Source organism: Condylura cristata, unplaced genomic scaffold (genome assembly GCF_000260355.1).
Source record: "Condylura cristata isolate star-nosed mole 26May11 unplaced genomic scaffold, ConCri1.0 scaffold00025, whole genome shotgun sequence".
In the NCBI taxonomy this organism is placed as follows: Eukaryota; Metazoa; Chordata; class Mammalia; order Eulipotyphla; family Talpidae; genus Condylura; species Condylura cristata.
The window spans coordinates 11,206,224-11,221,879 of NW_004567126.1; the positions used below are offsets into that span (position 1 = coordinate 11,206,224).

The 15,656-nt window shown below is 44.6% G+C and overlaps 1 protein-coding gene across 1 annotated transcript in view; it reads right to left on the reverse strand.

Moving 5' to 3' along the window:
* Positions 1-15,656, reverse strand: part of BARX2 (BARX homeobox 2) — a 67,564-nt gene that overhangs the window by 2,353 nt on the left and 49,555 nt on the right. Inside the window, exons 2-3 of the mRNA XM_004689099.1 lie at positions 12,314-12,614; positions 7,471-7,555 (exon numbers count right to left, since the gene is read on the reverse strand). Coding sequence (XP_004689156.1) covers positions 7,471-7,555; positions 12,314-12,614 — 386 coding nt within the window. The remainder of the gene's footprint in view (positions 1-7,470; positions 7,556-12,313; positions 12,615-15,656) is intronic.

A 15,656-nucleotide genomic window follows, 5' to 3' on the forward strand; every position in this document is an offset into this window, starting at 1 on the left:
GAAAAATGATGTAAAAATAAACTTTTTAATAAAAAAAAAAAAAAGAAAATGCCAGAACTACTCCTAACAGCAATCTTCTCAGCCCTGAATCTGCCTCCCACCCTCCTCATCTCATTAACTCAGCTTTGCCAGTGCTCAGAGTCTTCCCTGACCTTCATGTCTAGGTTTAATGCTCCCCATCACATGCCCTCTGAGCACCCTACCCACTCCTACCAGCATGCATTGCATAAGTGAGTATCTCTGCATGTTTACCACCCTGCCCCTCTTACTCTGTCCCCATAGCAGGCATCCAAAAACTGTCATCAAATGAATAACCTTTCCAACAAACCCTTCCAAAGAGTTAGCGAAAGCTATAAAACCGTAAAATGGCAGTACTCCAAATGGCATTTGCCGATTCAAAGGACATGTACATGTGCCATCCTAATTTGTTACCCACAAAAGGATCCTGTGATTTAGTCAGGGGTAAATTTTTTGAATGTTTACATGTTACTTTGGAATATAATACACTCCTTCCTGTGTTGGCACTGAACCCCAGCTTAATAGTGTTGATTTTCTGGGCAGCTAGTAAGAAGGGCTTTTGGGGGGAGCTGGATTAGCACAGATAATTATAAGTGGCATGTTTCTTGTTGCCTGCATACCTAACTAGCCCCTGCCCCGTCTTGTGCCTCAAACATCTAATCTCCAACTACCTTTCTATGAAGTCAGTAGTCACGAAATATTTACTAGTGACATCTTTCCTTTAAGAGCAGCGGAAGACCCTGGTGCTGAACTGTAAGAATGTTGGAACTCCATAAATTGTAAGTTCTTTTAAAGAAAAAGCAGCTTTACTGAACTATGTTTCACATACCATACATTGCTCCATGTATAATATGCAACTTAATGATTTTTAGTAGACACACAGAATTGTGTATTCTCACTAGAATATAAGTTTAGAACATTTCATCAAACCCCTCCCCAAAAAAACACCATGCTCATTAGCAACCACACCCATTTCTCCTAAGCTCCTGCCCCTGAAACCCTAAGCAACCACATGTCTATTTCTGTGTTTACAGATTAACTTATTTCGGGCATTTTCATGTGACTACAGTGACACAACGTTATCCTTGTGACTGGCTTCATCACGTGACGTTTTCAAGGTTATTCATGTTTCATCATACTTCATTCCTGGTTATGGTCAAATAATATCCGTTGTATGGACATACCAATTCCATGTACCCATTCATCAGCTGATGGACACTTGGACACAATTCACTTTGGCTATTGTGAATCATGCTGCTATGAACATGGCTGAACAATTATTTGTTCAAGGCCCCGTTTTCATTCTCTATAGATATGTGCCCAGAAGTGAACATTCTAAAGAACTTCCAAGATTGTTCTCTAAAGCAGCTATACCATGTTACATTCTAATCGGCCATACAGGAGGCCGCACTTCCTCACAGCCTCGCCAGCACTTGTTATTAAGAGTTTTTATCCTATCCATCCTGATGGGTGTGAAATGGTATCTCATTGTGTTTTGATTTGCCTTTCCCTGATGACTAACTAATGAAGTCAAGCATCTTGTCTTGTGCTGATGGGCTAGCTGTACATCTCCTTTGAAGATAAATCTGGTCAAGGTCCATTTTTCAATCTGGTTGTCTTTATATTACTGAGTTGTAAGATTTCTCTACGTATTCTGGATACAAGTCCCTTATCAGATATGAAATTTGCAAATATGTTCTTCTGTTCTGTTTGCTGCCTTTTTACTTCCTTGCTCATGTTCTTCGCTTTGTTGTTTGTACTTTTGGAGTCATATTTAAGGTTTTGCCTAACACAAGTCTTTATATTTTCATCTGACAGTTTTCTAGTTTTAGATTTTACGCTCAGATCTATAATCTTGAGTTAATTTTTGTGTATGAAGAAAACAAAAGTTTTCAGTAAATACCTCCTTTGAGCTTTCAGTCTGCTCAGTCACTGTCCTTACCACCCAAACAGCTAACACACAGCCATAAAGGGGAACTTTCACACGGTATAGATGCTGACAGAATCCACCTCTGGGGAGAAGATGTCCCTATATTCCTTTTCACATAAGTCAGGATCTGATTTTCACTCCAGTCTGAGCACAGGCTGTTGAAAGCACCCAAATGTGCCAAGATGAAATTTACATGTTGAAAGCAGCTGCACTGGGTATGAAAGAGGTTATACAAAATTAAGTTGCCCCATGTAGTAATCAACTTATAAAAGGGCAGGTCTTAGGAAGCCACCTAATTGGCAAAAAAAAAAAGTCCAGCCCAGCAATTAGAGAACACCACCCACACAGTTTGGATAGACCCCACCTGGCTGTTTTCCTACTGCATGAAGAAAAATCAAAACAATCAGACCATTTTCTAAATGGAATAAAACATTCCAGCACAAGCAATAATTAGGAGATAACTACTTTCTTGGCTGCCTTCCGCATTCGACCTCTGGCCTCCTGCCTCCCAGCACACCTGAGACATGCAATTATCTCACCACCACCCCACACCAGGAGCTGCACATTCTCATGCACTCCGTGGCCCTTCTCCCACGACCCCTCCTCCCCAGTGAGTCCTCGAGCCAGTTTAGACATTTGGTCCAGAGAGGCCGGATAACCCGTTGCAGGCAACGTCACATGTCATTTGGAAAACATTGCAGCACTATCTACTTTTATTAGCCATGCCTGCTACGGCCCCTTCTGGCAACTCTAAAACTAGATATTCAGCTATCCTGTTGCTGAGGGTGTCAATGCAAGGCTTTGCTTCCTGTCCTGGGTGCTTAGGTGATAGACTAGAGGGGAATTGGACTGACAGCCGAGGCTTCTGCCTCCTGCATTTTTCAGAGAGGACACTGAGCAAGCAGAAGTGATTTCTATGGCCAAAAGGTGAAAGGACCCTGCCTGCCCAGGGCAGAGAAGGGATTTGCATACAAAACCCCTGACCATTCAAATCTAGCACTCTTACCAGGTTTCCACTGGGAAGGATGTGCAGAGGATACTTACAATGTGCAGCTGTTATTTCTAATTTCAATATTTATCTACAACTACGCAATCTCCCAGCAGACCCTAAGGCATCGACTCCTTCACTGGGCTGGTATTCATTCCCTTTTTTATCTGCAGCGCAGTGGCAGAGCGAGGACCACATACAGACTACCGTTTCTGTGAAACTAGGAAGCAAGTTTAGATACTCCAGTGTGACTCCTTTCCCAGCGACCTGGTTCATAGGCTTTCTCAGCCTAAACATGACACGGTCCACTGTATCCCAAGTCGGGCCTGAAATGCCGTGACACTGACCCGGGGAAGGCTAGCAAAGAGAGAATGAGAAAGGCTAATTCTTGACAGAACGGGACCATTCTTGACTGAAAAGAAGATTCAGAGTCTCAGAAACCTGCAGAATTCATGTTCAGTTCATCTTTCTTGGCTTCCAAAGTCTGCATTCTCTGGATACATGCATTGTGGATAAATTCTAAAAATAGTGACTTTTTTAATAATAAAAAGATAAGAAGAAGAAGAGCAGCTAACATTTCTTGGCTCCCCACGGGACAGCATGTACTCTTCTAGGTTTAACAGGGATTCACTCAGTTAATACCACAACCTTATAAGGTATCTAGTATGCCCTGACTGATGAGGAAACAGGCACACAGAGGTTAAGTAACCTGCCTGAGATCACACAGATAGCAACTGGTAGCAAGTTCACGGAATTGTTGACTATCTGGAGATTTTCAGTGCGGAAGATGTTTATGACGCACGGTATGAGGCCCACCCAATTCTGTGATGGGGAGAGGGAGGGAGAGCTCCTCGCCGAACAGGAATTGTGATTTAAAGCTGAAAAGGACCAGCAAATAATGAGCCTGTTGCAAAACATTGTGGAGCCTAATGGAACTAGAGCCAAACAGAATTGGAATAGAGGATGAGTGTCCCATCTAATGTGCAAGATTAAATTTACCCAACCCGCTATAGGTTACAAATGCTGACCGGTAAAAACTAGTCAGAGATGCTATCTTGGTTTTGGCAACCTAGTCCCTGGCAGTCCTGTGAATAACTCTGAGAATCAAGTGCTAATCTTTTTCCAGTTCCAATTAGGTTACTAGCCTTGAGACATCTTTATTACCCAATTATCTTTTTCTTTTCCTCCCCATTACCTGAAGAGATAGCCTTGAAAGAGTTTTACCAGCACAATAGGTAAAGTCATCCCAGCTGACAGACAGTTCTTCACTGACCTGGGGTCCAGGCCCACAGCTGAAGAGTCACTCACATTTGGGCTCCAGCTGTTCTGAAACATGGCTAGTCCCCGGTTTTTTTTGTTTGTTTGTTTTGTTTGTTTGTTTTTTGTAAAGATTTATTGATTTATGCATTACAGAACTGGGGTACAGGCCAGAGGTGTGCAGGGTTGGTGAGAGGATTCACCAGAGACTGAGTGGGGAGCAGAACAGGCAGAAGGACAAAGTACAATGCTGAGGGGAGCAGTGGGGGGATCGGGAGAGGTCTGCCGCGCCGTCCCTGTTTATTTCTGCATGTGACACATTTCTATTCACCCACCAGAAACCTTTCCCTGAGCCCTGTAAATAAATCACCACTGACCTCATCGCGATTCCTCTGTATAACTGCTAGTCTACAGGTCTGTGTCCTCCTCCACCTGACAAAGTACCTTTCTAAATGTACTAAATTTTTTTAGTGGGCAGGTTCATGTCTTGGCATCTCCAAGCCCTGGTGAAAATCAGTGCCCAATAAATAAATGACTGCCAGAATGAACAAGAGGCGGGTGCTTGTGCTCCCGAATAAATGGTTGGCCTGGGGAGTGCTCTCATGCTCTCGGAGGTTCGATCTGCTCAGTTACTTTACCTCCATGTCGCTTTAAATGACATTGATAACCATCAAGAACCAACCCACAGTTGTGCGGGCAGCACAGCAGCTTGTGAAAAACAAGTGACGTCAGAGGCACCGGCACACGCATTGTCCCACAGGCGCTGGGCGGTGCTGACAGAGGTGGCAGGCTGTCAATTCCTTAATCATCTGACTCATGAGAAGATCACTGATAACCAATTTAAACAATACCCCTGCCATTCAGGAGACATTGATTTTGATGACGATGATTGACGAGGAAGGAGGTGGGTGGTGGAACTTGCACCAGAAAGCAGTGAAGGGACTTGCCCAAAATCAGCCAGGGAGGGGCAAGCACGGAACACAGCCCAGAATTTCTCACTCCCAAATCTGATTCTTTTAGAGACCAGTTCCCCCAAAAGACTTCTCCAGCAAGTTTCATGTGTGTCTTAGCATTCTAGAAATTTTGAAATGACATTTGAAATGACTACCTAGCTGTCATTTATCCATCCCGTTCAACTTTTCCCACCTTCCCCAATACTCTTTTCTGAATGACTACTTAAAAATCTAGACTGGGGCCCTCCCTGGTGGTGCACCCGGTTAAAGAGCAGCAGTATGAAGCTATCCATAGCCACTGCAGCATGCGTTCCACCCCTAGCCAGGGAGCTGACCCACATGGCGCGGCAGACCTCTCCTGACCCGCCCGCTGCTCCCCTCAGCAGTGGACTTCATCGGTCTGCCTGTTCTGCTCCCCACTCTGTCTCTGGTGAATCCTCTCACACACACACCCCCGCCCCCAACACCTCCGGCCTATACCACAGTTCTTGTATTCATAAATAAATAAATCTGTAAAAAAAAATCTACACTAAACCACCACCAGCACTTAATTACAATGTGCTCTCTAGCTGCTTCCTGGACCTCAATTTCCCAACTACATCATAAATTCTGTGAAGGCAGGATCATATTTTCTTTGGTTACTTCCTACAAGACCTGATTCCACAGGAGACATTACATACATATTTGCTGATGCATATAGTAGCTGTGTGCTGGTTCATGCAATTCGCAGCTCTGCCTCAACTAGAAAGGGTCTTGTGAGCCAAGCCACCTCCATCTGAAAAGTCTTCCATCTCAGAGCCAGATTCCCAAGAGTAAACCATGAGATCTGCCCAGGAATTCCTTCCCGGAAATCTAATGGATGCTGCCTTACTGGTTTTAAATTGTTTTTCCCCGTTAAGATTAATTTGTGGTTTGTTTTCTACATTGTTAGCAGGGAATAGCAAGAATTAAAATTTTAAGAAAAACCATGATGGGGCGAAAATACAAAGCTGAGAGTACAGGGGTTGGGAAAATGGTAGAAGGGTCAATCTGATAGTAGTGACTGACATTAGAACTTTGGTGGTGATGTGGTTTATATATTTATCGAGGTGTAAAATTTACATAGCATTGAGAACTAATAGTAAATCAGTTTTTGCAATTAATTAATTTATTCATTTTTATTTTATTCATTTTCATTTTCTTTACATCATTCTTCATTTTGTGCATTTTCTATCTCAGTTGTAATCCCCATGGGAGTAAGTCAATTTTGAGAGAGAAAAAGAACATAAAATTGAGAAAATGTCTATTAACTCTTTTTTTTTCCTTAAAAACTGACTGGGGAGAACCTTAGTTATTTGGTGCTTGTGGAAAATATATTCAAGCCCTTCAAACACCTGGACATATACTTGTGACCAGAGAGCTTATTGAATCAGAATGTCACCCAGGCAGGCCTGGGCTACCTCATCTACTGAGGGAAAAGGGCAAGTAAAATTCAGGACACGTGAGAGAAAGGTCCATGTAGGAGGCTGGGAGTACCTGGTCTCTAAAGAATAGAGCCGGACTTCTTCCCATCCCCCTCCTATCCCTCTTTTCTCTGAACTGTGACCTTCTTCACAAAACTAGAAACGAAACTCTTAGTTACTGTGGAAAATTTGGGTTTAACAGTGCTTTTTTTAAAAAAAAATGGGTAAACTAGTACAAAATTGAGTTCCTTGAAACATAAAGATGTTTAAATGAACTTCTAAACAAAGTTCATTTAAAAGCCATAGATGGGATGATTCCTTAGCCAGGCACTGGGCTATAGCCTCCACTGTCACTTATGCCAGGGGTATCAGAGGAACTGGGCACCCAGCCCTGTCCTGACACAAGAAGTCGGGATCTTGCCACCCTGGTTCCTCCAATGCCCAATAAAGCTGGAGACTGGAGACTCACCGCCTTTGAGGATACAGCACTAAAGCAGATGTGCTCTTTATGCCATTACCAACAAAGAGCTCTGTCTTCTATTCTTAGCTCCTGGTGGGCGGGGAAGGAAGTTCTTTGAAAAGGCTAGCAGGTGGGGTTAAAACTAGCAACTGAAAAGCTTGTGGGTCTTCTTTCTCCTATATTTCTAAGTAAACTGTGAAAAAAGAAGATCTTTCAGGTTTGGAAATGCAGGTCAGGAGGAATGGCTTATCTGACTACTTAAGGGGCCTCCCTCAGAGGCAGGACCTTCAAAGGCTTTTCAGTCTCTCAAGCCTAACCCACCAAATGGTCTGTCTCGTCAAATGCCTTCTTGCCAGCCCTGTAGTAAGATTTTTTTCCCATTATGTTGGGCACATGGTTCAGTCCACTCTCTTCTTTCTTACCATTTTCTTCCATTTCATCCTTCGGTTCTGATACCAAGTCTTCACCTGAAGCTGAGTGAGTCCTAGAGACTGGGCCAAGTCCAACCTAGAAGGCACAAGATGAGGAACGATGAGGAGAAGGAAGGCTGGCGAGAGAAGGGGTCCTGATGGCTAGCTCTAGACAGTGCTCCCAAGCCCAGCCCTCCCCCATTAAGCCAATTCTTCCCCAAGGAACTTTGCTTTCCTTCCAAGAAGCCAATGGATGAAACTCAAGGTAGCTAAGAAACTGATGCCCACACCCCAGGTCTACTAGGGCATCCCTCAGAAAACATTTACTTTCTACATTGATTCTGAAAAAAAATTCTGAGTCTTCATTGCAAAGTCCTTTTCCTGACTTGATAGAGCCTTTTCTTTGATCCTGTAAAAATGAAGCCTGACCTCATATTCAAACTGAAAAAGAAGGGTAAAGCTGTATTTCCCTTACAAGGGTCCCACTTATCATTCCGGAGCCAACTCAAACCCCACCCCCAGTGGCTGAACCTCCAGGGCCCCTCAGTCCACAAGTGTTATCTCCTCTACACCCTCCCCTGGGCTGGCCATCACCCAGATGACTCCAGATTATGCACTGGTGTCTAATTGCTTCATATGAGTTAGTTCTGCCTCCCTAACTTGACTGCAAAAGAAGAGTTTGCCTTTTGCTTCTTTTATAGCCACAAAAATGCCTACTGCATTATAAAATCAGGACAATGGCTCAAAAATGCTTCTCACTGGATTGAGTCATTCATGGTAGCTGTCCTAAATTGTTCCAATGCCAGATTTCAAAAGAAACAATACGGGGCCTCCCTGGTGACGCAAGGGGTTAAAGCACAGCACTTCGAAGCTGATCCCTGGCCAGGCATGGTGCAGCAGGGCTCTCCTAACCCACCTGCTTCTCCCCTCAGCATATGTAGTCAATCTGCCTGTTCTGCTCCCCGCTCTGTCTCTGTTGAATTCTATCACCACCCCTGCACCTCTGGCCCATCCCCCAGTTCTGTATGCATAAATGATTTTTTTTAAAAGAAAGAAACAAAGCAGCCATTAACTCCTCCTGCTTTTCATTTCACTACTAATCATGATTCTGCATTTCCCTGTAGCCTGAAAAATCCGGAATGTCAAAGCCATTCCTGAGAAGTGTGCAGTTGGAGCTAATTCCAGCAAAGCAGCCACCATTTCCTGAGGTCTGCAGCATCCCAGACTACAATCTAAGCCCATGACATCTGTGATCCTATTCGTTCCGTTCACAACACTGAAAGTAAGTATAATTATTCCCATCTGAAAAATGAGAAGTCCTCGGCTCAGAGAGAGTCAAAGAACCTTTCAGCAACAGTGGGCAAATCCTTTTAAGTAAAGTTTACACTTGTTTGTTAACATATCGTCTATGGCTGCTTTCAATGATACAACATCAACATTGAATACTTGTGATAAAGACCCTGTGACTCACAAAGCCTAAAATACTTACTCTCTGGCTCCTTACAGAAAAAGTTTGCTGCCCTCTAGCAGACAACCCTAGGGTAAGAGGTGGAGCCAGGAATTAAATCTACTTACCTCTGACTTATGTACCTCCGTTTACTTAGGGGCTCACCATATTTTTCTACATATTAGCTCTGTCAAAGAGAAGCTCTAGCTCAGCTTTAGTAGGGAAAATGCAGGAATGCTATATCACAGAGAATGACAAAGAATTCCCCAGTGCAGCCTGTGAAATGAGAAAGGGAACCAAGCCCCCAACCTCCGCCCTGGAGACTGTATGTCAAGGCAAGTTGATAAGAACTGAGCATCAACTCAAAGGACCAACACCAGTGGCCTCCCTGTGGTCAACACCAGTTACTAAAGCAGTGTCAATGGCTAATGCAGCAACCTAGATACAGCTTGAGTAGTGACCACCACTTTTGAAGGGCTCTCTGAGGATTGCCTTTTGTGAACCAAAGTCCATTAGGTCACCAAACCTGCAGCCACAGCCTGGACAATGAAGAATCTCAGGTGTGAGTGCTCTACCAGAGTAGTAAAGAGCCACCTCCACCACCACAAAGACCATAGGTTGATGTCAGCACGGAAGGTGCTAGGTGCTGACTGGATGCCCTGAACAGAGCGCCTGAACACACTTATATCTCCAGTAATAAAAATGGTCTTCTTTCAAGGGATCTCGAGCCACCTTTAACCTGCATTCACATATATCTGATTGTCACAGCAAAAGGGCTACTGGAAGTTGACAGTTATATTGAAAGTGACTAACAGACTGAAGCTAATAAGTTGCCAGGGCCAAACAGCACTTAGCCATCGCACTAAACAAGCACTGCTTCCCAAGTAGCTATTCATGTAGAACCAAGAATCCAGGGGGTGGTGAGGGAGGGGGGAAGAGCACCCTACCATCTTGTGGTTTCTCACTCCTGCCTGGAGACAGGTTCTCCTGAGCTCCCACCAGGCCTTCCAGCCAGTTCACCTGAGGCCATCAGGTGCTTTAGTCAATGGAAGATTCAGTTCACAGTTCTGCTGCTGCATTAGCAAATGGTGTTAGCTCATTTGGGAAAAATGTGCCCTTGACTCACTCTGGCTACAAAATCAAGCTTCCCTGTCATCGGCTTTCTCTCATTACCTGCCACCGTTACAAATTCGCACTTCCCTGCATTTTCGCTTAAATAAGGTCACCTAGGAAACGAAGGAAACAAACAGAGGAAGAGGGAGGGCAGTGCTGGTGGAGGGAGCGCCATGGGGCTGGTCACGTAAGGAGGGAGGAACACTGAGAGGGTGGGGTGAGGCGCAGCCTCCTGCCAGCCAGCTGGGTCCTCCCCAGGCAAGTGAATCAGTCCTGACTGGGTCATCTGAGAAATGCCTGGGCAGGTATCAGGAAGCGCTGGGAAGTCTACTAGGAACTGATATTTCTGTTCAAACATTCTGACTTCTAGAAGATACTTCTAAAATTTTACCCAAACATATCAAGACCCTTCTTATGCACCACCATGCGATTCATAAATAACAATGCCCACTCCATCTGGTTCCCTGAGGACTTCAGGCTCCCCATTTTAGGGTGGAGGGCATCAAAACAGTCACTTGATACCTGGATACCCTAGCTATGAATCCCCAATCCACAGACCTGTCTTCACTGTCCACCCAAAGGCACCCAAGATGCTCAGGTCCAGAACAGAGCTCATGCTTTCCCCACCAAGCTCACTGTCCTCTGCCTGGCACCTTCTGCTACTGGCATTGCCGATAACCTGGTCCCCCAGCTGGGAACCACCTGATCTCCTTTTTCTTCCTTGCCCCGGTGCCAATTCTGCTTATCCCACATTAAAACTGTTCCTTGATTATTTTCTCATCTCTATTCTCACTGTCTCCACCTTCATTCAGGTCTTCTCTAGACTCTCTCCTAACTGGTTTCCCTGCTTTTCCTTTTTGAATCAATCGATTTTGGTGCCACCAACATGAAGATTCTAAAATGTAAAGCTGGCCATGTCCTTTCCAGGTCATACTGGCTGCTAAACAGTCCCATAAATGACAAGTTTCACATTCGTTGACCAGGCATACAAGGTTCCTCCGGCATTGTTTCCCTGTCTGCGGCCTCACCTCCTACCGTATCCTGAGTCACACTTTGTGCTGGAGATGTCCACCCACCCGCAGTTCCCTCCACAGGTCCGATAAACACGCTTCTGTGCCTTCTGTGGAATATCCGCGCTCTCCTGGAGCAAAGCTCAAGTGAAATGTTGACTCCTCTGAGAAGCCTTCCCTAATCCCATCAGACACACCCAGTAACAGAGCAGCACCCATTCTAGCTAGTACTTTCTGGACCATCATCCCTGCTGCTGCAGTGCTCAGTGCACTGGAGAAGCCTGGCAAATGGCAAGTGGGTGCTCAGTTTATTGACTTGGCACACGATTCTAAGTCAATGATTTGCAGACATTTCTCTCACTGAAAGTTTTATCAAACAATGAGTAAATAAATGGCCTACGAGATGCACTGAAGTTTCTTTTCCTTTCTAAGAGGACTGGAGTCAGACCTGATAGGGACAAGACAAGAGAGCAAAAGGAGAGAAGAAAGACCTAGAACATCATCCCAGTGAATAGGATCACCTGGGGGCCCAGCCATCTCCAGGGTGAGTTTGAAAGAACGAGAGAAGACACACTCTTGCCCATTTTGTAACTAAAGATATTAAAATAAAGATATTGAAGTAAGCGAAGGGCAAAGTCACCCTCACCTGGATCTCTAACGTGTTGGAGGAAGGGACTCTCACTTGGTTTCAGCTAAGTGGTTCTGACTTCATAACCATCAAATTCACTGAGATAGACCATTTCCTGGGTCCCAGTTCAGCCCTGTCACCAGGCCAACAGACTGAGCCACGGGAGTTGGAGGGTGGGGCAAGACCCTGGACCACAATTCCAGATCAGTCCCACTGCATGTTGATATTTTTTCTTACATTGTTCTTCATTTCTGTGCAATAAATGAAGAAATCCCCATAAATCTCACCACCGATTCCCCCATGAACTGTCACCACAGTCCCCTGTCCTCTTCCCTCCCCCACTCTTGACCCTTCTCCCTCCACTCCCCTGCTGTATCCACTTCATGTTTAAGTGGCTCTAAAAGCCAAACACACTTGCCAAACGAGCCCCTGGGCAATCATTACTAAGATCTGCCTTGCGTGGAGCATGAAGTCTACAGCTGGCTGTAATGAATTCTGGTGGGCTGGATTCTGTTAAACCAAGGCTGAGATGAAGTGCGTGAGAAAATAAATGCCTGCCTATGTCAAGCATCTCGAACATAGTCCTTATACCAAGAGCACAAGGAGATCCCTCCTCAAGGGCCGTCACCGCTGGCAGCCCCGGTTCTGACTCCTCACCTGTCTGGGGTGGACAAGTACTTCTGCTTCTGGAATTTCTTCTCCAGGCCCATGAGCTGCAGCTCGGTGAAGATGGTGCGGCTCCGGCGAGGCTTCTTCTGCCGGGGGGTGGGCTGTTCTGTCTCTGACTCACTGCTGCCCAGCGCCTCGCCGCCCGGAGTCTCAGCAGCGGCAGCCTCAGTGGCCGGGTGGCGTGATAATGCCTGGGTGATTCCAGGGGTGGCAGGGACCAGATGAGAGATGACAGTGGGCTGTCGGGTGATGACCGAGAGGAGAGGATAGGCCCGAAGGGAAGCGGGGCCTGGAAGACAAGCAGGGAGGCAGGTCAACAGTGAGCAGGGTGGAAGACGGCCAGGGCGCTCAGAAGGCCTCTTGCAGAGACCTGTCTGACTGGCTGGCCGGTGCATCCTCAGGAAGTGCGAACGAAGAAGCAACTCAAGCAGGACACAACAGCTCTCTCCAGACTGTGTGAGAACATTCAAGTCCCTGTGGCCAAGAAGAGTGTCCTGGTTTTAAGTGAATCTTTCCACTGTTTCTCCCATGTGAACCCCTTAATTCTGGTTTCAGGAGATTATGGATTAATGGAACTGTGCAGATGAAAAGAACTAGCCTGAAAATGCTAGATACATTTAAGAACCTCAAAATGGTTTTTAAAGAGTATGAAGTGCCTGCAACTATGAAAAAAAAAAGAATATATATATATATATGAAAAATAAAGATGAAAAAAAAAGACATAGTTCTAACTATAAAGTTCTCTGGAGAAGGTCTATAGACCTTGAGTCATCATACTTTTCAGAGCTGGAAGAACGCTAAAAGATGGTTTAATTCAAATCCTTCATTTCAAGAGAAAGAAACAGTCCCAGAAAGTTTGTTTACCTAAGATCACAGGGCTAGGAATAAGAAGATCCAAGAGACAAACCAAGTTCTTGTGGTTTCTGCTAATATCACCACATCATGAATCGTGTGGATACATCATTTAGGAGAGTGGGGCAGATCATTATATATTTTTTAAAGATTCATTTATTTATACAAACAGGAACTGGGGTGCAGGCCAGCGATGCAGGGGCTGTGGGTAAGAGGATTCACCAGAGACAGAGTGGGGAGCAGAACAGGCAGATGAACTGAAATATACTGCAGAGGGGAGCAGCAGGCGAGACAGGAGAGGCTGCTGCACCATGTGGGTCAGCTCCCTGGCAGGGGATTGAACTCATGTTGCAGCGGCTCTGATAGCTTCATAGTGCTGAGACTTAACCCCTTGCATTTGGAAGCCCGGGGTAGATAGATTTTAATTTGCACAAAAACTCAGATCCATTGTGACTGGCTGTCTCCAGCACTGTGCTAAAGGGGATTCTCAGGCTGGGTCAGAGCCTGACTGAAGAAAGCAGGTTGAGGCTGATAAATGATGGCTGCCACAGGCATGTGGGGAAGCGGGGCTGGGCACACACACTAGTTATGTGCCACACCTGCTTCAGGAATTTCAAGGCAAGGGTACTTTTCTGTCCAAGAATCTGTTATGTCTTCAAAGTTCAAGTAAAAGAGTGCTTCCCTTTCATTATTCAATAGTATCAAGTTTAAAATGTCATGATCATTACCTATGCAAATCATTTTCTCTCTCTGCACCTTGGTTTTGTCATCTGGAAAGTCAGTAAATGTAATAGTTTCCAAGAATCCTTCAAACTCTATTAGACTGGTGCCACAAAAGTATCTCTCATCCCAAGCCCATCTTGATAACTGATGAAAATAAAGAAGACTCAGGGGCTGCCTTTGGGGTTCAGCCCAGTCTGACAACTCGTTACAAAGGCAAGGTGAGCACTGAGTCAACCAACATACTGCTCTGAGCTATGCCGACCAACGTCTATGGCACCCAGGGGCTGTCTGTGTTCCCTGTCCCTCTCCACTGGCTTGGCATTTCTCCCCTTATTCATCTTGAGCTTCTGTTCTGGACCCCAGTCACAGTTATGAAAACAGGTAACTTCTCTTGTTCTTTGACTGTTCCAATAAGGCCCAGGGAAACCACAAAGTTGTTAAATAATAAATCACCAAGGGCTATGGCTTCTCTTACCTCTCAGCCAACACTAATATTTGAGGTTTTATGTTGTGGATTCTTTTCGATTTAAAAATCTTCTGGGAATAGTATTTTATAGCAATAAAATTAAGATACCTGGACCTGTGGTTTTGGGCCTGCCAGTATATAAAATGCCAGCATATAAAACACCACCTCCTGAAAAAAGTATGTGAAATCTTATGTTTCGCATCTCAAATCACATCGCTTCTTTAACCCTGCCATTTCTTTCAAAAGGAATTGTCTTTCTTTATGAACCAGACTAACTGATAACCTAGAAATTTAGGTTTAACAATACAAAAAGTGGGTAATAATCTACCTGTCAGTAAGTCTTTAAATCACTGGTTTCAGTTTTCTCTGTTGTAAGAAAGAGAATGAAATATTTTTTTACCTAACATTGAAAAATATTTTGGAAGTGTGGTAATATTTAGTGTTGGCAACGATATGGGGAAATGGACATTCATATATTGTACAATGTTTTAGAAGGGCAAACTAAGTCATAACTATCAAATTACTGAGCACGAAATTCCACCCTTTGAGAGCTATTTACCTGGGTGCATAGACATTTATGTATATTCACTGCAGCCTTGTTTGTAAGAGTGAAAAGGGTCAATAACCCACATATTTGTCAATGGAAATGATTAAGTAAACTGAGGTACAGCTATAATGTGGACCATAACATACCTGTTAGAGCTTCACAGACGTGTGTCACATTTCGGTCATCATTTGACCCTGAATGAGCTATTCCATCTAGACTAGGTATGGACTGAGCTATGCCGTCCAGTTTTATAGACTCTACAGAGCCACGATGCTCACCCAATGACAAAATCCCTTAACTATGCATTTCTCAGAATGTGTCCTGGGTGTTAAGCAAAGCATGACACTATGTAAACTGAGAATAACTAGTTAACCACATAGAACCTAGGACCAGAAAATATCTAAACGGGTAACACAAGGGAGTTGGGGGTGGTAAGTAAAGAATCATTTTGTATTATGATTGTGGTAGTGGTTATATATAACTTTCACATTTGTCAAAACTCAAACTGTACTCTAAAATAACAAAATTTTACAAAACAATTAAAAAGGCATTTTTAAAGGCCTCCCTGATGTCCCAGGGATTAAAGTCTCAGCTATCAAGCTTTCACCAGCCCCTGAGGTGTGAGTTCTATCTCAGGCCAGGGAGCTAGTCCACATGGCAGAGCAGACCTCTCCTGTCTTGCCCCCTGCTCCTCCCAGCAGTGAATAGCTCCCTTATGTCAGTAGATCTGCCTGTTCTGCTCC